This window comes from Rattus rattus, chromosome 5 (assembly GCF_011064425.1).
Source record: "Rattus rattus isolate New Zealand chromosome 5, Rrattus_CSIRO_v1, whole genome shotgun sequence".
Lineage (NCBI taxonomy): Eukaryota > Metazoa > Chordata > Mammalia > Rodentia > Muridae > Rattus > Rattus rattus.
In genome coordinates this window covers 43,543,136-43,570,962 of record NC_046158.1, presented here as the reverse complement: position 1 = coordinate 43,570,962, position 27,827 = coordinate 43,543,136, and the positions used below count along the sequence as shown (strand labels likewise).

Here is a 27,827-nt window from a genome sequence, read left to right as displayed (position 1 = left end):
TTATTTATCAAGCTATATAATTTTTTAGAATTAATTTTTACTAATTTAAATGTTTACATAAGTCATTTCCATTTTTTTCTTCCATGTTCATTTTAGAATGTGTTTCTTTTTTCACGATGATTCTCCACGGTATGCCATGTAAGTGATTTTTGACTGTATAAGAGTTTTGTACATACTCACATTTTATTTTTCAGCAGGGAATGCGTCCCATGGGAGGGAAGGTGTTTTACATAGTGTCTTATAAAAGAAAGGTATCTTTTCAAATTCACATCCTTTAGATTACCAACCCACTACTTTTCCTTACTCAGGATCATTTCTCTCTATGTGGCCAAGATGCCTTACACATTGTGTTGTTATTCCTTGTTTTGTTTTGTCTCATGGCATTTGATGGACTTATTCTGTTAGCACATATTTCCTGAGACACTATTATATATCAGGTAACGATCTTGGTACTAGTTTAAACGTTAACAGACACGATTAACCAGGGAGGATCCAAAGTCTACATAACTTAACAGTTTCTCACTAACTAGTCACAAACTAGTGTTTGAACACACATGTATGTGTTGGGGAGAGAAGAGGTGTTTGTGACACTTCTTTCCTGAGTGAAATCTGCCCCATTTCTCAACTTAAATGTAATGAGTCTCCTGAACTTTTATTTTATGATGAGATGTTAATTTTACTTCCATGAAATAAATGCTTCATTTCATAATTTGAACAGCATGGTGCTGTCAGGATTCTTATATCTGACTAGACTTAGGCTATTAAACATTTCAGTACCATACTAGTTTTTCTTGGCCTGTGGCACTTTCATTTTAGTATGAAGCAGAAAAAATTTTTAATTAGTTTAAAGACTTTGCCCTCAGAATGATATGAAATCACAGTCCAGATGCCGTATGAAGTGGAACAAATACGCTAGATTCGGGGACATCGATGACTTGGTGACCATCTCTGTTATCATAAACCTGGCAGTGAACTTTTTTCTATAACCCGGAAACACCTATCATATCTTTTCTGCCCGCTCATCTGGCACCTTTGGGCCTATTGACTCTCTCTTTTGGTCAGCCTGCCCTAGCTGCTCCTCCCAGTTGTTTTCTGGTCTGATTAGTCAATACATCTCTGCCTGCCATTCTATACGGCCATCCCACAGCACCTGCTCTGACCCTGCTCTCGTCAGTGGAAACTGTCACTCTTCGCCTCGTGGTGAGGAATAAAAACCCTGACCATCTTCAGGTCCAGGCCTCATTTAGGGTGGGTAGTGCACAGGAAGGGGCGAGGAATGTTGTGGTTTATACACTTAGAATTTCTTCCAAATTTCCCCCAAAGACAAGCATTAATCGATCTCCATTTAAATACAAACAGCAAAAGAAGATGCAGAACCAACAAAATAAAATGAGTTTAGGAGATTAATATGTTTAGTCTTCAGCCTACGGACACACAGTAGAAAGTTATTGTGGTAGTGTACACAATATACACGTGCTTCTTACATCTTTATTTTTGGAGGAAAAGGGAAGAAGGAACTTTTAAATGATAATGCTAAAATGTCATAGGAAAGTTTCCGGACGCCTAAAAAAAAAAAAAAGTTACCTAGGTTGTCGAACTATATGAAGTGGTACTATGCTAGAAGGAATGTTACACACAGGCCAAGTAAAACTAACACCTGTTGATAATGTACTAAGATTTTAAAACCTTGGTTCCAGGTCACATATAAAACTCACAAGCTAGGAAATAAACACTGCGAGTGTCAGAATGTGGGAGGACGGCATCCATTATTCTTTATGGGGAAAAAAATGGGTTTCATCACTGCAGGATCCAACAGGTCGTCCAAAGTCTTTAGCTATTTTCCCACTTCCCTGCACACTTTTGAGAACAGACAAATAAAAAGTTCATAGAAATGTGGAAAAGCAATTTGAAGTTCTGGTTTTGGGTGTCAGCGTCATGGTTTTGGGTGTCAATGTCTCGAGAACAGAAGGCATGGTGAAAAAGAAACGGGGGCATGCTGTAAGTGTCTTAAACAAACTGTCAAAACCTAACATATTTAAGAGTGTAGGTTCTCACCTTGCAGAACAGATGTTGGCTTTTAATCTACTCTTCAGTCAAAACAATTCCTTTCCAGGAAACCACAAACTCTTTCCAAACCCTGGCAGAGGGGTTCTCCCGAGGGCTCTGCTATCCCTTTCCTGTGGATATCGGTTGGCCTTGCAATAGATAGCAACGTAGAAAGGGGTGGCCGAGGACCTCAAATCAATGAAGCTTGACCAAATACCAGAAGCTCTACTTTGAAAAAGGGAGGCGCCTCCTTGGGACGTGAGGCTTCCCTACCCTAGCGCCCGCGGCCAGAAACGGAAACCACTAGCTGCGCTCAAGTGAGAGGAGTGATGAAATCAAGGCTACAGGGGAAGGAAGCTCACCGACCTAACTGGCGACAAAGCTGCTGAGCCCCGGGAGCAAAGCAACACGGTCTCACCGTGGTCCCGCGGGGCGCCGCATCCCCGGGTTTGGACCCCTCGGAGAGGAAGGGGAGCCGCGTGGGGTTGGGGGTAGGGGGAAGTACGGCTCAGATTTCGCAGGGTCCCCGCCTGCGGGCTCTGGGTACCAGGTGGCCGCGGCGCGGGGCAGCGCAGGCTCGGCTCTGCGGGGTTGGCGGGCGGCGCGCGGGCTGCGGAGGAGTTTGCTCGGCGCGCGCCCGGCCGGCCCGCGGCTCACCTGGAGCGCTCAGGTAGGACCGGGGCGGGGCGCGGGGCTGGCGCGCAGGCGCGGGATCCGGCCTCGCCCCTGCCGACGTCGCCGGCGGGAGCTCACCTGGGAGACTCGCAGAGGAAGAGGAGCCTCGGCGCGGCCTCGCTTGGCAACGCGGGAGGCCCGGCAGGAAGGCAGGAAGCGGCGGCGGAGGAGGAGTTGAGCCGAGCGGCCGCGGGAGCCACAGCCACCCGAGTCGCCGGCGCCGCCACCTGCACTTGGCTCTGGGCCCCCGCGGGCAGAGCCCCGGCCGGCCGTCGCTTCCCGCCGCCTGCCCTGCCCACCTGCCAGGTAAGCCGCCGTCCAGCCTACCCGGCTCCCGCGGTCCCAGCGAGGGACACGGTGCGGGACAGCCCCGGAGCTGCCCGCGGCCGGTTGGACGCGGTCTCGAGAGCGGGTTTCAGTTGCTCCCCCTCGGGAGAGACCGGCGGGGATACCGATCACTCCTGTCGCCGGTGCCCCTCGGCAGCCCCAGAGCCACACCGGGGCAGAAAGTCCTCCTGGTCTCCCTGGTAGCCCTCGGGAGGGCGGGTCTCCCGCGGAGGCGCTGCTCAAGGCTTGCCAACTTGAGCTAGCAGGTTGCCTGCCCACTCCCGGGTACCGAGTGGGCCAAACCCGCGACGGGGAGGGCTGTGGCTGTGCTGGGCAACTTTCCCCGCCAAGCCCAGACAGTCCTAGATTGGAAAACGGCGGCAGCCAGAGCCATCTCGAAGCTTTCCCACTGGTTTGGAAGGCGCTCGGTGGTCGGGACATGGGCATCCCGCGCACTGCACTTTTCCGGGTGCACTCCCGGAGCCAGAGCTGCGCCCACTTTCCGGTTGAGGGTGGCAGAGCCCAGGTCTTTGTGGCAGGAGGAAATGGAACCGTGGTTCACCAGCTGCACACCCTCCTCTTAGAGGACCTGTTGACTTAAGGACCAGTGTATCTCGGATCTGGTGTGCCTGTGGCATATGACTCAAAGGTTAAAAAAAAAAACAACTTTGTTTCAGCATCCTGCCACGTCTGAACCTGGGAGTGCCAAGCCCAAATTCCTGTCTACCTAATTAGGATTTCCGAAAGCCTAAGAATTAAGGTTGAAACTACTCTTACCATAGACTTAATTCCTTCCTTCTGTTTTGGGAACCCCATCAAGTTACTTCTCCCCTTTCTGACTTTTTTTTTTTTTTTATAAAGAAAATGTTACTAAGTTATGACTTGCTATTGAAGTTACACTGCATAAGGAACATCTGAACTCAAATACTTTTGTAAAAAGTCAGAAAGTTATGTTTGAATTTGAGATTTTCTGGTTGTGAGAAATTTTTACTTTTATCGTCTAACTTTGAGTACAAACTCAATATGCTTAGACATATGAGTTCAAAACCACACCCTATAATTATTCTTTTTAACCTTTAACATTAACTGAAGCCTAACATACATGCTAGTTGAAACATTCTGGGCAGCGTATTCATACTAAACATTTTTTATACAGTTTTAACCGACATTTTTCATAGAAAATTTTAATAATAAATTACACTCCCTAGGTGTGTTTAGTTCTGCCTTTACTAAGGTTTTTTTTTAAGGTTTTAAAATATATATTTAGATTGCACATGCTTTATCTTTATGTATATTTATTTTTAAAATATATTTTTAAATATATATTTAGATTATAAAATGCTCTAACCGGTACATGTTTTTTAATGAGGTATAATTAAAATTTTTAAAAGAACCCCTCCCCCCACACATACCATAACATAATTGGGTTATGTTATAACATAAGGGTTTTCCAGAGCCTTACCTACCTTCTTAGTCATGTCTCCATGGTAAGACGCTGATGTACTAAGTGCTATTTGAACACCAAGCAGGTATTACCCCCTAAATTTTGAATATTTGTTTTCACTACTACTGGGCAGGTGTTATCAGCCCATCCTGGCTCTAACCATTAAGGGAGAAAAAGTAACATGTTCCTATTGTAATAACGAAGGGACATTGGTTTCTATCTGTAAAGGATTGGGAGAAAAGGTTTTTCAAAAGACATCTTTTCTTAAAGATTTATTTATTTATTTATCTATTTATCTATCTATTAATTTATTTATTTCATGGCTACATTAAGATAGTGAAGCCTTAAGAACATTAGAGTACCTTCTAGTGCTAACGTTCCTGGACTCCCCTTCCTGCCCTGGCCATCCAGTCAATCCATCCCCATTGAATAGCTGAAGCCCCGAAGGGTGTTCTAACTATAGTGTACCGTGCAGCTGTTAGAGATAGCATTATTCTGGTGGCCGGACTGAGGGCGCTCAGATCGTTGTATCTCCCACTCTCATTCCCACTTAGCACGAGATGCTTATCTTCTCTCCTGTAGTTTGTAAGGGCTTTGTAATTATAGGACAGTCAATTGTTCTCTGCCCAGCTCTACTTTTCTCCGATTTCCACCTTGCTCTGCGGAGACTGGGGGCCGTCATGCTTCCCGTGTATATCGACGGTGCCACGTGGACTGAGATTTTTTTTTAATCTCTTTTTGGTATTTCAGAGACCCAGTTATTTTTTCGAACCAGTTTGGATGACATGAGTCAGTTCTGATCTTTTATTATATTGGCTTAAGCCATATTTTATAAGGCATAGACCCAATGTCTTCCATCCACTTGAAATAATCTAGACATTTGGTTTCAAGCACACTTCCTTAATACCAGTGCTGTAAAAACATTAAAAAAAAAAAAACCACAATCTTCTACTTTGAAATATTCTGTTTCAACCCAGTACATACTAGGAAGCATGCATGTACATAAATGAAATGAGTCTCACAAAATAATATTGTTGGTTAGGGTGTGTATAAATTATATATATGATTTTCAGAAAACAGTATCTCACCTTAGAGTATGGATACCCTTTTTTTTCTTAAATTTGCCTTCATATACTAGATTGATTTCATGTCTGCTAATGACTAGTAGCTGTAATGCTAAAGGGTACTTCCTTGTGAATATACACAGTGTTATGGTTCATTGTTCTAAAAGCTTGCTGTCATACACACAAACAAAAATTCTATAAAATCATATATGACTACTACTTAAGCATTTGATGGAGGCTCTGGGATAGCAACACCAGATTACTCCATCAGGGCTATACAAAATCTCCTTCTGTATTATTGGACTTTAAGTGGGTCCTTGTGCTGTAGTATACTTAGGGACAGACAAAAAATGAGAAATGTCTTTGTGAGGGCATTTTGATGGTAACAGTTATCAAGTCAAAGTTGGAGAGAGAAAAATAACACACACACACACACACACACACACACACACACACGCACACCAGTGCTAATTTTATTTATATTTAGTTTATGGCCGAGTTACAGTTATGTTAGAAATTATGAAAAAAAACTAGGAAATGCATACTTTAATTTTATATGTATGTGTGTATGCATGTGTGTGTATATGTTTATATATGTCCTGATCTATACTTATATAGATACAATCTGTAAATATATTCTGTTACTATTTTAACTTTTATTATAAAACAGGTATAAGAGACAAATTACAGGAATCATTTCCTCTTTTCCATAAAATACTAGATTCAGAATTTAGATTATAAAGTGCTGATTTATGGATTGACAGATAAAGAGCATAGGCTGCTCTTGCAGAAAACCTGCGGGTCCTAGCGCCCACATGGTTGCTCACAACAAACTTAGCAGCAATCCCAGGGGATCTGGCGTTCTCTTCTGGCCTCTTGGTGCCTGCATAAATGGGTGCACACATACATGCAGGCAAAACATCTCTGTACTAAATATATACAAATATATTGAAATAAGTTAATAAATTAGATCAAGACCAAGGGAATTGGTATACACCTTTATCCCAAGAACATGTGAGGCAGAGCCAGATAATGATGTTTGAGGTTAATCTAGTCTACATAGTGAGTTCCTGGCTGGCCTAAGCTACATAGCTGAGATCTCATATTTAATGCCCTCCCCCACCACCCAAATTGGATCCCTATGTGATTTATAGGGATATAGTCTTGGACAGTCTGATTGGGGATAATTAACACTTTCAAAGACACTTTTAACTCTAACCCACTTTTACATTCCTGGCAGAAGGAACTTTTCTCCTTCAGAAAATATTACTGTACTTTATAATTCGGAAATGGATAATACAAAAGTCATCTAGATACATTCAGTTCTCTGGTCCATAAAGTATAGTAATACATCAGGAATAAACAGATCATGTATTATTAGGTAAAGCCTGATGAAGAAGAAAGGAGAATTTTCTGTTACCTCCCCAGTTGTGCATCTGGTTAATACAGGATAACCAGTATTATATTATCTGAGCAATTTAAACATGTTTAATGTAGTGTCAGTGACCACATTGGGGTTAAATCCGTTCCAACAATGGCAGGAGACCAGAGTACATTAACTGATGGTAAAACAGAGGCAAGTGAGACAGAATTCTGGGTCACCAGTGGCTACTGACAACTCAGCAAACCCTTCCTCACCACTCTCTGAATTGAGATCGTAATTCTTTAACCTTTTCGCTCTTGAAATTCTTGCTGGGATTTCAAACTATGAAAACTCATTTGCTTATCTATCTGATTGCCTGCTGGGTTATGGTAACTTTTCATAATAACTGGAGACTACACTTGTACAAACCAGGACCTTCGTCATACCATAGTCAGAAACGGAGAAGTTTCACTTCCTGTAGTCTGTTTATAGGTGTTAGAAATTTTACCATGTCTTACCCACAAAAATTGTGTGTGACTCATTTGTTAGCGGAACTCGAGTTTATTTGGAGTCAACCTGAACTGTCAGGAAACTGCCATCTATGTACCACTGGATAAAAACAAAAAAAAAAACGTATCTTAATTCAGAAATGGTATTGATTTTTATTATATAGCACTGCTGTAGGCCCCAGTGCATTAGGTACATCAACCATGCCACTGTCCCAATGTCCAAAAGACCCTTTGAATATTGAATGAAACATATCTGGCTCAGGAGAGTTGGGAGGAATAGACTATGGAAGAATAGACTATGGAAGAATGGTGGTCACAAATGCAGAGGTTATTTTTAACCTTGATTCATCAGCTTCTACAATAGTTACCATCTGAGTATTTCTGTCCCTCCAAAATACATATATAGAAATCTAATTCCATGTGTGTTAGTGTCAAGGAATGAGAACTGGAGACAAACAAGTGTAATCCTAGCATCCTGGAAGCAGAGACAGGCTGAACTCTTGAGTCTAGGGGCTAGGCTGTCTTGCATAGCAAATTACAGGCGACTAGCCAAGGCTGTATAGTTTAAAGTATCTCAGATAGATAGATGATGGATGGATAGATAGATAGATAGATAGATAGATAGATAGATAGATAGCCAGCTTTGGAAGGTGATTGGGTCATGAGGGCTCTGCCTTCATTGGGGATAGGACAGTTGGAGAGAGGGTAGCTTTTTGTAATTCAGCAATGTGGGGTGCACATACCAGTGCGTTTGTTATGGGAATGGGCCCTCTCTGTGCATTGGACCTGTCAGCACCTCAGCCTTAATCTTCCCAGTCTCCAGAGTGTGGACACTTCATTTTTCTCTACAAATCAGTCAGAACAGAGTACTCTGTTATGGCCATGCCAGACAGACCAAGACAGCAATCATCAGCTCACTTGTCCACTCGGTGTGCTTAACGTTTTACCATGTCCCCGTCACTACAGAATCCTCTCCCCATGTCTGCTTCATCAGAATGTTAACAAGAATTATCTAGGGTCCCATCCTCACTTCCTGTCTGATTCCTTCGTGTGCCCTCTTGTCATCCCCCAGTCCATTCTCAGCTGAATCCCAGAGGCACTGATTCCAGACAAACAAAATCCATAAACAGCAGCTGCAAGCCAGAGTTTGGCATGCGAGATGCAGCTGGGAGGGTGTCTTAGTGACTGGGCCACTTGTCACTCACGGTGGGGGCCGTAGGTATGATCCCCAGCAACAGTTGAAAAAGAAAGTCACTGGGAAGGGAAAGCATTAGGAAGTGGCCGTGTTATAGGGGGAGCATTTGACCGAACTTGCCTGTTCAACTTAGACGGCTAGTATGCCCATCCCATCCCTTTGGGTTCTGTGATTTTGGGACTTTCGTGTTCCCATAAGATTCAGTTTTCAGAAGTGAAACGTTAACTTTGTGCAGCTTTTGTTTGTAAATACTGCTCAGTGGAGAACGCGTTCCTGGTGAGGACTACTGAGAGGGCAGGTTTTACTCAAGCATAATGTAGCTAGACTAAACCAAAAGTGGAAAGCGGGGACAAAGTATCCTTGATATTAGCTATTCTCCTTTAAAATTCTTTACTAGCTCATGCCCAAACCCTCTGTATTTTATCTCTTCAATAGATGTCTCCCAAATGTCCATTAAGCCCATCATCTCTCCCCTGGGCTTTTGTGATGGCCAGTCTTTCTGAACTGCTTTTGATTCCTTCCTTGTTTGTTCTTCACACTGCATCCAGTATGAGACTTTTCAAAATACTTGGCCACAGTGACCCCTTTCCCAAAACCCTTCCACGCCCTTAGGGTAAGACCAACTCTTTAATGTGGCCTAAAGTCTGGGCCTGACTCAGCTCCTGCCACCCCACCTCCTCCTGCCTGAGTTCTGGCAAGCACTTTTACTGCCAGCTTCTTCTTGCCTCTAGGTCATTGCCAAGTGTCATTCTCTCCGCCTGTAATAAGCACCTCCCTGTCGTTGGGCCTGTCAGCTAATACTCAGCCTTCAAGTTCCAATCTGAACTCCTTTGTTTTACCTCTAACCATAGCTGGAATCCGTAAGCACTTCCTCCACTCCTCCAACTCCCGACCTTGCTAATGCAACTTTAGCCTAAAGAAACAACGACCTACTTGGTATTCAGGTGTATATCAACCTTTGCCATGAATTTCCTCCCAGAAGAGGGTAGCCAACTTTAATATTAACCCCACATGTTAAACCACATTTACCAATTTGCATGTAACCTTAAATTTTCACAGCAACCTGTGACATGTGTACTGTTTTTCTCCCTTTTTTAGAGGAAAAAAAAAAAGCAGTTCGTTCTTTTACTTCCATCTAGAAGGTTCTTGTCTCAGAAGACGCAGAGCTATGGAAGTCTGTATACATACACCTATGTATAAGTGTGCTACTCAATGAGTAGAAACTGTAACAAGTCTCCAGTCACTTGTCCACCCTTTCCTTAGATGCCTCCAACAACAGTATTTACCTTTGGAATAATATGCTTAGAGTGCTTTCTCATGTCGAGATTTATCACTTCTTGCTGACTGCTCATTATGTCAGATAAATATTTATCTCCTTCAGTTACACATATCCCTGCTATTCCTTCCTCGGCACAGAAGTTTCATTCTTTGTTTGCATTTTAATATTTATTTGTTGTGATTATGTGGATATTGTTCACTACACATCAAAACAAGCCCGTTGATGTTTCCTTTGGTGTCTGAGACACATTCTCCTATACAAGGGTGGCCTGGCACTCACTGTGTAGTCCAGGAAGTTTTCCATATCCTCTTTCCTCAGGCTTCTGGGTGTTCTGGTTGCAATTGTATGCCTCCACACTCAGCCATGGATTGGTCTTCAATGTCGTTTTTCTTTTCTTTGATACAGAGTCTTCTTGCTTACATTGACCAGGTTGGTCTCAAATGCTTCTACATAACTCATCTTTATCCTTCATCCTCCAAGTAGTTGAGACTACCAGCATATGTCCTGTGGCTAGCTTAGAGATTGCTTTAAACTATAAAGTTAGTAGTTAAACAATTTAAGAAGCATGGCTTGCCCAACTTTTCCGTATATTAGTTGGGGTACAACTTTGTATTCCAAGATCTCCTCAGTTTTACATATCCTAGCCATCAGATTTCTGGTCCCTTCTAACTGTTCTCTTGTTCTGCTTTGAACCATAACGGTGCGGGCCTCTTCTGGGTCTTCTGTTTGCTTTTTCCCTTTGACGACATCTCTGAGTTGCTGCCTTTGAGATGCTATGATCCTTCTTACTTATTCCCTCTATGTTTTGTGTACTATGTCTTCATGAGCAATGGTCTATGGGGTTAAGAAACTCTAGATCCTGATTTTATCCTCATGGTCGATCCCTCATGTTACTCATTTCATGATTGTTATCATTTTCAAAAATAGCACACAATGAGTCTTTTTTCATTGTTGCTGTCTGACAGAATTTTCCTTCTAGAGCAGAGAGTTCACTAACAAGTTCCTCTCGCCAAGCAGTCACCCTCAACTCAGACTCAACTCAGACTGAATCTCACAGCCTTCCTAACAACTGATTTGCCGAGTTCAGCTGACTCCAAGTCTCTTTTTCCAAATCTGCACATCTCTTTTATTCACCTCTTGATCAGATTATCTTTAAATAATCCCACTATAGCCTCTACCCTCCTATCTGACGTCCCCTTTCTCTGAAAATAATTTATATCCAGTACAACTTTCAAGGGTAACCATTACCCTACGCCTTAAAATCCCCCAAGACCTCACTCATTGCTTATGGAGTTAAATCCCACAGGGTCACAGACCCATCCCTACCCTCTTTGGAACTTGGCATTCAGCACAGGGATACTCCGCCTCAGTCTGCGACAACTGACTGCTCCTGGCCTTAAGGAAAATGACCCTATCTGAGGTCAGCTGTTAAAGGAACAGTTAAGCTTTAGGCTGACACTGGTTTATGTCCAATATAAGCTTGTAACAAAGGAAGCTGTTGGTTGCCTAGTCACAGAGAGAACAGTACAGGGACACCAAGGATGACTGGATCAGTCACAGCTATTTTGTATTTCATATTCGGCACACTTGCCACCTGACCTTCAAAAATGCTGTAAAGGATTTGAAGTATTAGATTTGATTATGTTATAGCTAGGTTGATTAACTAGGGAAGGAGTCATGGGGAAACTTACTACGTAGAAATTCAAACCCTTCAGGATTTCTAGAGCAAGAGTTGGCAAAGTACAGCCCCGGGGGCCAGATTTGGTACACAGCCTGTTTTTGTACAAAACAAAAACCAAACATCAACACACCCCGCCCCAAACAAACCAAACAGTTTAGTAAGAACATAGATACGATTATTCATTATTTCTTTCTGGCCTTGAGTAGTTGAAATGGAGACCATAGGGTCTTCGGATCAAAAGAAAGGAAGGTGGGAAGGAAGGGACTGACTGACTCTTCATGGAGAGTTTGCTGTCACGGTCTCCATGCTGGTGGTCGGGGGTGGTGGGCACTGAGAGCACAACATGAGACCTAGGGAGGAGCGGAAGGTAAGCGGATGGAAAGATGGACGTAGCTGAGCAACATGTCTTACTATTATGCTCTCCACATCCCCATCCTCTAACACTCTCTGGCCTTCAGAGGATGAAGGAATGGACAGAAACGACCTTTTCCTTAGGAACTTCCCCCCCACAGGTGGAAAGGCTGATTCCACTTACTAAGTGCATCTGGGACACTCACCCTGCCGCTACATTTCACAGTGTCAGTCCACATTCCTCCCCAGGCATTGTGAAACACGCCCATGAGCCATCGCACCTGTGAGGAAGCAGGCTGCAGTTGCTCTTTTTAGGTCACCCAGATCAGCTCCCTAAGTTCGGTGGCGTTAATGGGATCCAGCAAGCGTAGAAGCAGAGAGGTGACAACAGTCATTACTCAGCAAAGGTCAAGCAGAAAGCAGGGAGGGTGGAGAGCCATCAGAGAGCATTGTCCTCCAGGTCATTTCTGGAAACTGAGATGGTTTTGGCAAATTCCTTACTGGTCAGGAATGAACGAAACAGATGGGTATCTTTCACTTGTCAGAGCTGAGGGCTACAGTTTGAGCCATTTTCTAGCCCCAAGCCAGTTCTCAGACGCAGAACTCTTCTCCAGCCATTTACTAGAGAGTATCCTTTAGAGAAAAGGAAGCACTCAGATTTTTGCACCAGTTCCTAGAAACCAAAAATAACCAAATTAGCAACGTATCGTGGTCAAGAAACAGATGTGAGGGACACTCACATTCAGCTTCACTTCTTCAAGGCTCTCCCTCCTCTAGTGGGGGTGAGGGCAGGCAAGCCTTTAGCCCACGGCTCCTCCCTCAGGTGACACATTCCAGACCATAGCACTTTGTCTCCTTATGACTTCTTAGGGGGGATTTTCTTAGTCTAGGTGATAGAGAAAGAAAACCCAAGCCTGATTAACAGAAAAGTCTGCTGTGCTGTGGTCTTGGACCGAGGATGAACCGATGCGGAATTTTAACCCTTCCCATTGTTAGTTGTGAAAGATTAAAAAAAAAAAAAAAGGAAATTTCACTTAAAGATAGAAATTGTACTTGTCCAGCGCGTTTGAGAGATGGCCAGGGTGTAGATCTTTACTGACTGCCTGGAAGTCACTAACAGTCTAGGTGGTTGGGGCCTTGAAAGACTTGAGCTTTAAAGACTAGTGATGCGGATATTGAGGATATGTATTTAACATATTTAAATCCTTTAGCAGACCCCGAAAAAGCTTCTCTCATCTGAAGACTCTCACCAAAAAGATTTTTTGACTTCAAGAGAAAGCTCTGAGTGATCAGGTGGAGAAAATGTCACACCCATGGATGCCAGCCATCAGCTCCCCGAATGCTGTTTCCATAGCTGTGATTAGTGAGCCTAGCATACAGGGATGGCCAGCCTGTGTGCCCGTGGGCTTCCCTTTCTAAAGTAGCCAAGCCTCCTGCTGTGTTCCCGGTCTACAGAGACCAGCCTTGAGCCGTGTAGTGGATGGGGAAGGCCGAGTAGTCCAAAGGAAAGCCCTTACACCTTACCAATTTACTGTATGTATGCTTTAGTTATCCGCCTGTCCTGCAATATCAGAGCAGAACCTCCTGAGTGTTTGTCCTGTGCCACCCGAAACAGTGCTCAGCTCTGTCCGAAAGTGCTTTAAAGTCACTGAGAATGGCAGGAGATTCCCTTCCCGGCTTGAGGGTTCCTAATGAACTTGCTTGTGCCACTGTGGAACTCCACACCTGGCTTTCTCCAGTTCTAGGCCCCTGGAGGGAACAGCTTTTCTAGAGCCGGACCCTCCCACTGCATCCTCTTTCCAGGGCTTGACCTGGGCAGTAGAACTATATCCTCCCAGCCTAAATCACTGTTCCGGGACTCCTTCCCAGACTCACACAGAGGTCTGAAACAATTGGTCGTTTGTGGAGGCACCTATCTACCTCCCACCCCCAGGCAGCCAGCCAGTCCAAAGCTATCTTGGCCTTTGCTACACATGAAGAAAGGGTATATGACTTTCAAAGTCAGCCCTGTTCCTCAGCACCTAACCCACCCCAGGTACCTGTTCCTTTGTGTGAATAGCCTCTTCCCGGACTCCCAAAGGCAGGCTCCCGACACATCTCTGAACTGTTGACTGTCCGTGTTAAGTCTGTCACTGTGCGCATGTGGCACCTGTTCTCCTACCAAATGCGATTGAGTGAATCTGTTGCTGGAGTCTTCATAGTCCTCTCCACCCTTCTAGTGCCTCTGTGAGGATCCCCTTTACTGGCTGACTTTTCTAGTACGTACAGTTGACCGTGATCCTCCCTTAAAATCATCAGCCCTAAAACAATAAGAAAAAAAGGGTAAATTCCAGATTCCCCGGAAGACGCTCAGGCGTTCCGTGAGCTGGACTCTACCTGACCTCCCTGTGTCATCATCTTCCATTTCCCACTGGGCTTCCCTTCCACTACCGTACTTGGGTCGGGACACAGCCTTTCTTCCAAGCCTTCAAAAAAAAAAAAAAAAAATGCCCACTATTCAATCTCTCATCTGGGTCTTGTCAATCTACCTAAAAGTTTATTATCTTTCAAGATTCTGCCCAGCCGTGTCGGTCGTTGGTGGGCACTCTCCCCTATGATTTCTAGAAGCCGTCCTGCCTTTTCAGACTCTCCATAGCATACGTGAGCCTGTTTTGCCTGTTGACTTGCCTCGTATACCTGGAGGAGGCTCAGCCTCTGGTTCCTGAGGGGAAAGGCCGTCTGGATTGTGGTGGCCCTCCTAGATCAATATCTGACACATAGGAAATTCCACAACTCTGTGAAGATTTGAAAGAAACATGGAAACCTAACAGGTCACTTCACTGTAACATGAGGCCCCTAAAGCTAGAAATGCCCAGAATTATCGGAATCTCACTTTTATGGGCAACAGACATCATGATTGAGGCATCTTTTGGTGCCAAGGTTAACTTGTTTTTCTTATTTTAATTTTTTTTAAATAACTTTGGAGCAAAGTTGAATGAAGTGTCCAACTTTGTTTTCACTGTTACAAATGACATTTTCTTTAAATGTTTTGAAGGCTGGGGGGCCAGCAGGCAGTTTTCCTTTCCTCACCCCTACTAATTTGTTGGCTACAATGGTGCATGGCATGGAGTCATATACCGAGCCCTTTTCCATAATATATTTTAAAGCACCGTGAAGAAAATCAACCTCCAGCCTGATTCAGGCTCGTCATAAAATCACGACGTTGGCCCAGGACCTATTGAACATGGTGTTCTCTTCTCATGCTCAATTGCAAACAGCCCTTCATCAAGCCAACTTGTGTCTGTTAAGCCCTGCAGGCCCAGAGACACCTCAAGTAAAGCTAACACATTTCCCATTTGGCATTTCGCACTGTGCTGTGAGGCTTTGCCTTTATGAGAACTGGGGACATAGCTCCTCCCGCCCCCCCCAAAAAATGACTTCAATGCTTTTGCTGGCCTTGTAGAGAATCCGCCATGGCCCACAATACTGTCACAGCTGGGCGAGAATGGCAGCTGACTTGCTGGTAGAGCTGCTTGGTCTGCTCCCTTAGCTGGAGTGACACTTCACAGATTAATGCCCAGCACAAGGAAAGGTCACCGTTGAGGATGTTTGGCAGTGCATGCTAGCATAGCTTTACTTCCTGGTGACTCTGTCCTATTCATAGTCTGCTTAATGAAGTCCTTTGGACTCATTGGTTACCAAGTTAAGATAGTCCTTTTTAAAATCTGAAAATATATCTGCAATACAGTATTTGGTGTACGTCATGCAGGAGTTATTGACAGAGTTAATAAAGTGTGTGTGTGTGTGTGTGTGCGTGCGTGTGTGTGTGTGTTTGTGTGTTTCCTGGCAAGAAAGTTTTATTCTTTCAATGGCCCAGTAGATCATAGTCAATTACCACAAGTGGTTTCTTCTTGAGGTATAATTTTCTTAAGGTTTAACTGTCTGTGTATTCTTTAAGCTGTAAGAGTACATTGCAGCTTCTGTTCAGTTGTTGGTTGAAATAATGGATTGTGCCCTGACTGTGGGAAAGAATTGCTCCTAATACTAATACCATCTGTCATCTCTGTTTATAGGTCTTACCATTTAAAGAAACCCTTTTCCCGGCAAACCTATGCTAAAGAGTATAAGTAACAAAGGAAACCATAACCGTCATCTGTCAAGTCACAAGCATTTAGCGCCAGAATGGCTCACCTCAAGCGACTAGTAAAATTACACATTAAAAGACACTACCATAGAAAGTTCTGGAAGCTTGGCACAGTCATCTTCTTCTTTTTAGTAGTTTTGATTTTGATGCAAAGAGAAGTAAGTGTTCAGTATTCCAAGGAGGAATCAAAGATGGAGAGAAACTTGAAAAACAAAAACAAAATGTTTGACTTTATGCTCGAAGCCGTAAATAATATTAAAGACGCAATGCCAAAGATGCAGATAGGGGCGCCTATCAAGCAGAACGTCGACGTCCCCGAGAGGCCCTGTCTGCAAGGGTACTACACCGCAGCAGAGTTGAAACCTGTCCTCGACCGCCCACCTCAGGATTCTAACGCACCCGGCGCTTCCGGCAAGCCCTTTAAGATCACCCACCTCAGCCCGGAGGAGCAGAAGGAGAAAGAGCGTGGGGAGACGAAGCACTGTTTCAACGCCTTTGCGAGTGACAGAATTTCCTTACACCGAGATCTTGGACCCGACACCCGACCACCCGAGTATGTTGGAGAATATTCACTTACCGTTTGTCAGCAGGGTTTGTCCGGAAGAGGCGCCGATAACTCAGGCTGGTTCCTTAGGCGCTCCGAAGCAGAATATGGGTCAATGCTGTTCCTTTGATGTTGTTGTTGCCTTTGTTCTCATTTATAATTACTGAGGTGTGGAGTATCTGTAGCTCTTACTGGTATGGCCGTGGAGACGTGAAATGTACCTTCTGAATTAGGAAACTGAATTCCAGATCCACTGTGCACTGGGGAAATTATTATTTATTTTTTCTCTCAAATGGCATAATTTCCTTGTCTATTTAGGAACATTTGGACAGTTTTTCTAGAAATGTAGGAGGTGAATGGGGTTGTTTCCATGCCCTTGATTTGCTGTGGAATAGAGATGCTTTTTAAGATGTGCCAGGATTTTGAAGGTCTTAGGTAGGTTACTGGTTTGTGAAGTGTGTCACACACTCAGTGAGCACTGTCGCTACATGACTACATCTCAGAAGGCCCTATGTTTTGTACACTTTGTGTTAAGGGTGGATGTTGTTGCAGCTAACCTCTGCTTGCTCGGAGCTCGGCTCCTGTATTCTCGCATCTGTAGAATTAGCTCCCCGGAGAGGCAAGTGTTCCTTGTTACTGACTGTCGTCATTTATACACTTGTCTCGGCTGTACAGACTCTTTCTCTGCTAAGTAGCTATTTTGGGACTGGAGAGACTGTTCACAGGTTAAAAGCACTAACTTCTCTCAGAGTCCTGAGTTCAATTCCCAGAAACCACATGGTAGCTAGCTCATAGCCATCTATAATGAGATCTGGTGCCCTCTTCTGGCATGCAGGTAGAACATTGTACACATAATAAATAAATCTTAAAAACAAAACTATTTTGCAACCTGTAAGGTGACATTCAGTTGTTGTATTTGAATTACAAGAGGTGAGATGAATTCCAACGCTCTTGAGCCATCCATGATTTTTTTTGAGAGCACAAGACGGGTACACAGTAGGCAACCAGTATATTTTGTTACCTAATCATCTTCACTAACAGACTACATTTACCATCGAATCAAAACGAACAAACTGAGACGTTTGAGGATGGGTTTGATTTTGCTAGATTTGTCATAGTGAGCCCCTGCTCTCTCCCTGCCTGTCGAAGTTGCAGATGTAGATTTATGTAACTGTTCTAATCTAATCAGTGTGGTTCAAGGATGTGTTGCCCATCACTTCAAGGGAAATGTGGGAAGAAACGTTACTCTCTAATGAATCCTAGCGTTCCAGAGTTCCTCTCTGGTATCAGTAGATTCTGATGCAGTATTAGGTTTTACCAATTCTGGGAGAATTCACGACTGAAAAGCAATGCACATAAAAATTCATTAAGCATAATGTTTATTCATTGAGATGTCAACTACAGTCAGCTGAAGATGAACATTTTAACTCTAACATTAGCAGACTTCAATAATGCTCAGTGATTTAATTACTGAGGGAAAGACAATCAGCTGAGCATGTTGACAGCAGTTAGGTTTTAGGAGTTGGGGATCTGCTCCTCTAGTACCTTCTGGATAGCACTTTGTCAGGGGTGCTAAATTCCAGTCACTTCCCACGTTGAATGTAACCAGTGTCTGCACAACCCCTTCTTTGGAAAAACTCACTATCATTTTTTTCAAGACTCATCAGTCACTTGGGCCTGGTTTCTCTTAGAGCTAGGTGATAAACTGATTGATAATGTAAGCGGCTTCTAAGTGCTGAAATATACAAATTTCCTTACAGTAAATATAGTCTTTGTGGCAGCTCCTTTGATTGCACCACTTTAAAAAACACGAGCTGACCTTTAGCATAAATTTACTATGCACGTTTTTTCAGAATTATTGCACCTTATAAAATCATACTGAGAAGTGTTATCGCTTTCATTAATGATATAGCTAACACTTTGCTGTGACCCTCCTGTTGTCATTTTTACTAATTCACATTAGGAGTTACCTGTTAGGCAAATAAATCCTAGCATACTTAAGCAGAGGAAAAGCCTTGCATGATTAAATTGGTAGCATTTTACTAGTGGTACGTGTGTGTGTGTGTGTGTGTGTGTGTGTGTGTGTGCCTGTGTGTGTGTGTGTGTGTTGCATCTTTAAAATTATGTAACTCTTAATTGATACTGTATTGACCACCTAGCAAATAAAGATACGTGAAAATCCGTAATCCCAAAATTCTCTTCCCTTCCTATAACACAAGAAAATACCATGCCATAGAGTTCTTCCAGACATCTTATTTAGTGTTTATGTTGGTTTATAAACTATTATGTGTTAAAATAAGAACTTATATTTAGTAACTCATTTGTGTGCGTGTGCATGTGCCTGTATGTGTGTGTGTGTGTGTGTGTGTTTGGGTTTTATTCTTACTTGGTATTATATTCAGATTTCAGTTTATAGAAGGTTACTTGCTGTAATTGTGTAGCATTGTATCTCCAATGGTCCGTTTTTATTGCCCTCTCCTTTCCCCTCAGCTTAGCCTCTGACCTAATTCCTTTCCTCTTCCATCACCATTCCACTCTACTGACTTGCTTCTGGTAAAGAGTCCCAAACACATTGCTACCAAGGTATGGATATAAAAGCTTTTCGTGAGAGAACTTGATTCTCTGGAGGCCCAGCTGCCACCCTGGAGATGGCTGCAATGTGTTGGGTCTTCTCTCAACAAATAAATGATTTACTTCCTTGCCTTTGAGTTTGAGCAGCAAGGGTTGATCGCCCACGTCTGTTTTTATAGGGAGGGAGAATGATATGGTCTCCTGCCTAAAATGATACATCCATGCTACATTTATGACACCGTATTGACACTGTTGCCTTATCATCCAGGGCTGGAGGCTGTACTGAGCCACAGTCGCCCTCCTGTCTTCATTGTTTTATAAATAATGTTTGCTTTGAGGAAGACAATGTTACATTGTGAACTCTATAATGATATGTAACTAATGCTTTTAGGTCATTGACGCTAACATTAATTAGTCACATCAAGACCACTTAGGAGTTCTTTCTGTGTATACATCAACTTAAAGGATGGTTACATGCACAAGGCTTTTTGTTTGTTTGTTTTTTTAAAGACAGGGTCTCAGTATGTAGCCTTGAGTGACCTCTTATTTGCTATGTAGACCATTTTGGCTCAAGCTCCCAGAGATTCGCCTGCCTCTGCCTTCCAATTGCTGCTACTGAGTCATGCACCATCATGACTGGTCCAGTATGAACTTTTTAACATGAACATGTAGGTCTTTACATACTAAATGTATCCCGTCAAAGGACAGTTTGAAAACGATAAGTCTTAATTACACAGCAGATCATGTTATCAGAGGGAGTTCCTCAGTGCAGATGGGTAAGTAGCACCAGGCATTTGACAATCATAAGAACCCAGGTTTTATGGTGAGGATTATTTCCTTTTTTGAGTCATTATACAAAGTAAATTGATTAAATTAACTTGGGAAATGCTTAGGAAACACACATCCTGTGCGTACAAACATGTCTAACGTCAAATAATTTCAACAAAACCGAGTATTCGATTAATGAAGTCAGACAGTTTAAATCAAAAATAAGGAAAATGGGTACCTTAGGCAAGGAAACAAAATATTCTGGTTCTTATTGAATAGCAGCTAGGAAGTTTGATTTTTGCATGTTGCTTCACTTGGAGGCTGTATTCCTTTCTAAACTCGGACCATGTAGAGAACTCAACGGTCATACGTTGGACATGGTTAGAGCGAGTAAGCTGCCTGTAGAGTTTTGCTTTCACCTAGACATATTCATGTACCACGAAGATAATTTCATCTAGGGCGAAGCCCAGTGGCTGCCATTTGGGGTGACGGTGACTAAACGGTGATAGCTTTAGCAGTGGTGTAGAAAAGGTATGGCCGTGGTGAGGTCAAATCAAGAGTCATAACTGTTCTCCCACTTCTTTGGCTTTTTCTAGATGTATTGAACAAAAATTTAAGCGCTGCCCACCCCTGCCTACCACCAGTGTCATAATAGTCTTTCATAATGAAGCGTGGTCCACACTGCTTAGGACCGTCCACAGTGTGCTCTATTCTTCACCTGCAATACTGCTGAAGGAGATCATTTTGGTGGACGATGCTAGTGTAGATGGTAAGAAAGCATATGCGTATCACTCACTCCCTGTGGTCCTGTCCAACGTCTGCCTGGTTTGTGTCGTACGCCCCGTGTGCTGCCCCAGCACCCGACGGGGGCGGATGGTATGTGGTGAATGGTGGAGTGTGACTTTCAGGATGCCATGGTTGAACGTCTTAGGTCGTGACCCTTTCAGAACACCATTGGCCATAACTTGTAGGTCTGGGTGCCTGGTGGTTACTCCGGGGCACAGCGGCTAAGCCACCAGATGTGAGCATGAGGTAAAGCTGCTTGGGCTAGAACCCCAGCTCTGGTCCTAACCAGCTGTGTGAACTTGTAAAGTTACCTCCTCTTCAGCCTCCGCCTCTTGATTGGTAAAATGGAGACAACGCAATGCTGTTTCAAATTTAAAGGATGTCATTGCCTTCTAAAACCATCAAAAAGGAAAGCTACAGCGAGTTTAATCAATACGCTGCTGATCATGTGAAACATCCCACCGTACAAATTCAGAACTGGAGCATTGCTGGGTTTTTTAATGTGAAGGAATCCACGTAAGTACCACAATCAGTAGGCGACACTAGTAAGTGCCTGACGCCACAGTGCGGTGTCGCTCCAGTGCAGTGTCGCTCCATTCCGGTTTATCTGGGCATTTTCCCCCCATGGTAGTGCTGAGGATCTCGAGACCTCGTGCATGTCAGGTAACTGCTATCCCACAGAGGTGTGTCCTCAGACCTGGGCTATTAAAAAACCAAGCAGCCAGTGTTGTTTTTAAAAATTAGCAATGCTCTTTAAATGTCCGTTTCTACCTAAAGTCACAAGTCAGATATGAATTAGATATTTTTGAATCAGAATCAAAAGTCTAACCAATATTCTGGTCTCTAATGTTTCAAAAGTATAATTATGTGAAGTACAAAACAATTGATCTCAGCGGTTACAGAATTTTGCTCCTGAGTAAACGCAGGTTTGCAGTTGGGTTCCCAGAGGCTTACTCCCAGCTTTTGGTTGTTTCTTCATTTTTGTAAAATGGGTACAAAGTGTCCTCATTAAACCCAAACCATGGTTATGTGCGTCGTCTTACATGCGCAAGAGGAGAAAAAAACATGTACCCATCAGGTTCCATTACTTGTGTGCCTACTCCAGACATGGTAGTGAGTGGGTATACAACGAAGCTGTTAGCCTCCTCGAATCTGCATACAGCTCTAAGTGTTAACATGGCTTCCACTTGAGAATAAAGTCAGGCTGTAGTCTCCATAGAGAAGTGTTTGGGCGGGAAAGAAAGCATTTGCCAATCCAGAGATTTTTGACATGGGTATGAGAGCTAGTCTCCAAATGAGGCAGTTTTATAATTCATGTCTTGTGGACTCAACTTAGATTCCACACTTTAGATGTGCTGTTGAGTGCCTGCAGCACCAGCAGATACCTGGGGCTACAGCGAACAAATAGAAAAACATACAAACAAACAAAACCCAGAACGGGCTAAGAAAAGAAAGGCGAAATGGAGTTACACACTATGTAGATCTTTGATTCTAACACCCTGTCCTGTTACTTTACCACTTAATTGTAGCTAGCTGGTATTTTGCTGCTTAATACGATTTTGCGGTTCTTCCTGTCTGGTTGGACAGCAGCCAGCAAGTTTTAAGTCATGCTTGATTAAGATCTGTGTCAACTCTAAGTTTACCTGAAAAAAAGCCACTAATGTAGTCTTAAGAATGTTTTCCCTTCTTTACTTCCTCTTTGATTTCTCAAATGTCTCTTCATACACTGTGTTTACTTGGCTTGATTGTCCCAAGTAGTGAGACAATGGAGGCATGGCAAATTTACTCCTAGTGAGCATTCATTCAAAAACCACATCTCTATTTAAAGGCTCGAGCAATTGTTGAGCTAGGGGACATGGGGATGAAGACATACCCATTCATCTTCTTCCTGTTTCAACCGTTCCTTTTATTTCCTTTCCTAATCGCTTTCAAAGTAAGCATAAAGCTTTCCTAATTACGTTGGAGTCATAACCCATTTAAAATTTAACATCTTTCACCCAACACTGATTAGCACCCCCTTTGGGCCTCAGAATATTTTATTTGACGAGCTAGACATTTTCGCAGTGGCTTACCCTGTCTCTCCTCAGAACATCGTCCCGTGCCACACAGGTTGCAGTGGGTGCTGCCCAGGAGCTTGAGTCACTGAATTTACTCTGCCCTTTCACCTCTACCTAAGGGTAGAGAAGGAGACCTGGTTCGAGCAATGACAGGCTCTCCTTTCTCGGTCATTAGAAGCACTTGACCACAAAGCTGAACTAGTTTCTTAACAAACTTCATGCTCGAATGTTAGTGTAATTTGTCTCATGTCCCACCTACTGGGAAATATGGCTGTAAGGAGCCCGTGAAAAGCCACAAGTGGCTGTGTGTGCCTGTGATCTCAGTACTCAGAGGCTGAGGCAAGGGTCTGCTCAGGAGCTCAAAGGTAGCCTAGGACGCACACTTGTCTAGAAAGTCAGACACACACACACACACACACACACAGAGAGAGAGAGAGAGAGACAGAGAGAGAAACTAGTTAAATGCTATGACAGAAGATAACATTTTAAGAGTAGTACCATCTGGTAGGCCCTGCGTTCTGCCATCCAGGAGTGTCCCATCTCATTCTCCCAACCGACAACCTATGCAGCTAATTCTGTCATGTCCTCCTACAAATAAGGGATCTAAAGTACAGGAAGGTTAAGTAACTTGTCTAAGGTCAAACAGTTAGAAGGAATGCTGCTCCAACCCAAGATCTCTGATCTGATGTAATTTTTGTACTTAACCTTCCCAAAATGATAAAATCTAGGTTGGATAAAATCCAGGGGACAGATAAGAATGTGAACACACTTTAGATGTTTAGTTTTTTGTTTCTTTGTTTGTTCATCATGTCCCTATATTTTGAGTGTGGGTATTTTACCTACATGTATGTTTGTACACCAAGAGAGGGTGTCAGATTCCCCCGGAGACTGGAGTTATGAACAATTATGAACCAGAATGTGGATGCTGGGAATGGAACTTTGGTCCTCTGGAAGAGCAGCCAATTCCTTTAACCTCTGAGCCATCTCTCCACCCCTTTAAGAGGTGGGGACAAGGTGTATTGGAAAGACAGGTAGTAGCTGCAGTGAATAAAGCCACTCGGACACTTTTGAAATGTTCAGGTCACTAAAAGAACATTGTGGTTTTGCGTGTGGGTACAGTGCAGCCTCACGAGTATCGAGGAAACTACCCGACATACATACAAGGAGTTAGACACTAAGTCAGTGGCGGCGGCAGCAAGACGGTAGTGCTCAGAGTTCCTTTGCCTGGGCATTCTTCCTGGGGTACCAGTCCCCCGATGAATACTTAACCTTTACCACAGCGGCATTCCCCTTGGCATCCCTGAAGACACCTATGCCATCCAAGGCAAAGCCAAACTCCTCTGCACTTGCCTTTGAAGTATGGCAGGAGCCAATGTTCACCACAGGGTGTTACTTTCTCCATACTTCCCCATGTATGTGAGTTCTGGGCCTTACAAGGCCACTTAAACTCAAGTACGTTGCCACGAGAATTCACGCTAAGCTAGATGCATTGGTATAAGCCCGTAATCCCAGCAGCTCTGTAGGCTGAGGCACGGGGATCACACATTCTGTTCTATGCCAGCCTGGGCTTTGTAGCAAGACCGTGTCTGAAACAAACAACAGAACAAAATGCCCACCACACCAAAAATAATTTAGTGGCACAGAGTAGACTGAAGATGTTTAAAACTATGAGCAGCACTTGATTGATCTGTTTTCTTTCATCAGTATTCTCAACTTTTGCTTATCTATCTCATCCGAACTCAGATGTTTAGTATCCTAAGTGCCGTATGTTACTATGGCTCTGTGTGTGCATTTAACTACCTGATTTACATGCTCCTTTTTAGTTCTGTATTGTATTGAGAAAGAAATCAAGAGAAGCCTAAAGTTTTCTGCTGATGGTAGAAATGCCCCACCACCACCACAACACCGAACATCCCCCACTTGCCTTTCCCTTGATGTTTGGACATTAAGCTGTTTTGATCACTGCCTAACAGCTAGTGAAACTGAAATGTATTGACAGCCTGTCACTTCTTGTCATGGTTCTCAAATGCTAGTACCAGTTCAAATTCAACATTTGTTGAATTTTTTTTTAAATTAAAATCTATTTATCGGACTCCCATAGTCACTCCTGAGAGCTTTCTAAACTCTTGGGGTCCACTCCATGTGGACTTTTCGCATGCCCCTGACATATTGCATGTGTCTGTATATACGCCCCTGACATAACATACTGCATGTTATGTTACTCAGTGGACAGAATAAGTCCAAGCTGTAGCATTACGTAATGCAGGAGTGATAATTTGTACACTCGCTTTCTGGAAGAATTAACGGTGATGGAATGCCTCTTGCACTATCTGAACGAGCAAATGAATTGAGCAGAATTTAGAAGGGTCAGTGGCTGGTGATTCCATGAGCTTTCACGTGTTACATGTGGAAACAAATTTCAATAAAAGTTAATTCTAATTTTTTTTCTCCTTTACAGACTACTTGCATGAGAAACTAGAGGAATACATAAAACAGTTTTCTATCGTGAAAATAGTCAGGCAGCAAGAGAGGAAAGGCCTGATCACAGCGCGGTTGCTAGGGGCAGCTGTAGCAACTGCTGAGACGCTCACGTTCTTAGACGCTCACTGTAAGTGCCGGTTTACAGATGGCTTGTAACTTTCCTCCCACTCCCCTTCGTCTGAAAGTTACTTTTCTTTAAATGTCTAATTGCAATCCTCCTGAATAGCATCTTTAACTGATGACAGCCATGACAGGCCAAGCAGCTAGGCATCAGCCTCACATACTGAGCTCCTGGCTTCCCAGTGTTTGCAGTGCTCAGCTTTCCCTGTGGGCGATTCTTGCTTATGAACCCCCTGCCCCAGATGTTTGTTCTTCTCTAAGGAAACAGAAGAGCTGGAGGACTGATTCCTTGCTGTTTCTCATTCCTACACTATGAAGTTAAACTTTTATCTAGGTATGATCAGTGCCATCATTCAACTTTTTTCAATACTCCCACTTTTAACTTTTGCAGTTCTTTTTTTTTTTTGGCCCCCTGCTGAAGACATGCCCAGTAAGGGGTATCCTGCTATCTCTCCATGAGTATTGCGGTTTTGCTACTTTTGTTGCAGTCGGGTGTTTTCCCTGTGTTTCCATTGTTTTCGGTGGCAGTGTTGATAGTTTTAGAAAGCCCTTTGGAGTCAGCCTGTAATGGATCTGCTAGGCATTAACAAAAGTTCCCCCAATCCCCTGAACTATAAGCTTTGGGAGTTTTAATCTTCATATGAATGCTTGACTTTGTCCTGCCCAGCTCTTAGGTTACACTTCACCCAAAATCTGGTTGAAGCACACACTAATTATTACAGAAAGGCTTTTGTATTTTCTGTTGTTGTTATTGAGAGCCGTCACATCTGATATTCTTAGTCCAGTATTAGGAAAATGAACGGAGATCTGGAGGTGTTTTTCACTGACCCAACACTGCAGTAAGATCCAGTTTGGAATTCTTCCCGTGCTGGACAATGGTCGTTGTGGTCCATGACTGCCAAGTTTAATTCAGTGAGGCTTTCACCTTTGTGATGTGTAGTCTGGCTCAAGACCGTGACTCTGACCTTCGAGGGACTCCCTGCCCCAGGACCACTATCAACGGGACTGTAGCGCTTTGGATGATTTTCCTCCGGCCACTAAATCCAGAATATTCTAACTTTCCAACTCCCTCTCTCCCAAGACTCAGGAAGAGAAATTAAGATTTCAATTACTGTGCCTTAGTTGTGGGGAGGAAAACTTATTAAGATAACTTATAATAATTTTAGGGTTAAATGCATAGCCCTCTCTTAAAGGAAAGGGGGTTCCACTTCAAGGATGGCAAGGATATTTGTGTCCACCTCCTGTTCTAGGAGAAAAAAGTCACTGTTGTTTAGAGGAATTTTCCTTATTTTATTATTTCTTTTTAATCCTACTCTCATCACAAGAGTCCTGCAGTTGTCCCTTCTCTCAGAGGCCTGTTGTACAGTATGGTGGCTATAGTTAATAATGGATTGTATACATTAAGATGGCTAGAAATAGATCTCATGTCTCTCACCTCCCCTGCCATACACACACACACACACACACACACACACACACACACACACACACACACACACACACACACGAGCTTGATCATAGTAAATGTTTGCATGAGTTTGTGTGCGTGCGTGGGCATCAAAACAAGCTGTGTACTGTAAATGCACCATTTTTGCCAATTACCCATGTATATATATTCAAAACACAGATGATCTTTTCCCTCTAGTTTCTCCATAAACTTTCATGTAATACCAAAGTGGGGGGATGGAAGGGAGTCTTTGAGCATTTCCCTTAAATTGACAGGAGCTTCTGCTTTGTGCAGGTGAGTGCTTCTATGGTTGGTTGGAACCTTTGCTGGCCAGAATAGCTGAGAACTACACTGCCGTGGTGAGTCCAGACATTGCATCCATAGATCTAAACACATTTGAGTTCAACAAGCCTTCTCCGTACGGAAGCAACCACAACCGTGGGAATTTTGATTGGAGCCTTTCCTTTGGCTGGGAGTCACTTCCTGATCATGAGAAGCAAAGAAGGAAAGATGAAACCTACCCAATTAAGTAAGACGCTTGCCCCCCGCCCCGTGACTTAACACTCACGCCATAGCGCCAAATGCTATGTACATGCATTTGCACAGCGTATACCATATGTATATGCATTTTCACAGCAACTGCTTATGTGATAAGTCTTAATAATGGAAAAAACCCTCTCTCTCTAATATACATACATATATATATGTATACATATATATATATATGTATATATATATGTGTGTGTGTGTGTGTGTGTATGTGTGTGTACTAAGTTCTTCTGCATGATATTGTTGAGCAGCCAGTGGAATTAGGTGAATTCTCAGGTCTTCATAAATCACAGTTTTAAAGTAAATAAAGCAGGTTAAGGAGAGACACGATATGGAATATAACATTTTTTAAAGCACTAATTTTCCCCCAAAATCTTGCCTTTGAAGACTCTCCAGTTATTCATTATCTACATGAGGCTTTAGCTACACTCACCTGTAATGTCAATG

At 43.3% G+C, this 27,827-nt stretch overlaps 1 protein-coding gene across 1 annotated transcript in view; it reads left to right on the top strand.

Moving 5' to 3' along the window:
• The first annotated feature begins 2,763 nt into the window (after positions 1-2,763).
• Galnt3 (polypeptide N-acetylgalactosaminyltransferase 3) overlaps positions 2,764-27,827 on the top strand; it is a 37,526-nt gene continuing 12,462 nt past the window's right edge. Inside the window, exons 1-5 of the mRNA XM_032903416.1 lie at positions 2,764-3,027; positions 15,987-16,610; positions 20,537-20,709; positions 25,242-25,391; positions 27,126-27,360. Of these exons, the coding sequence (XP_032759307.1) occupies positions 16,096-16,610; positions 20,537-20,709; positions 25,242-25,391; positions 27,126-27,360 (1,073 nt within the window). The 5' untranslated portion in view covers positions 2,764-3,027; positions 15,987-16,095. The remainder of the gene's footprint in view (positions 3,028-15,986; positions 16,611-20,536; positions 20,710-25,241; positions 25,392-27,125; positions 27,361-27,827) is intronic.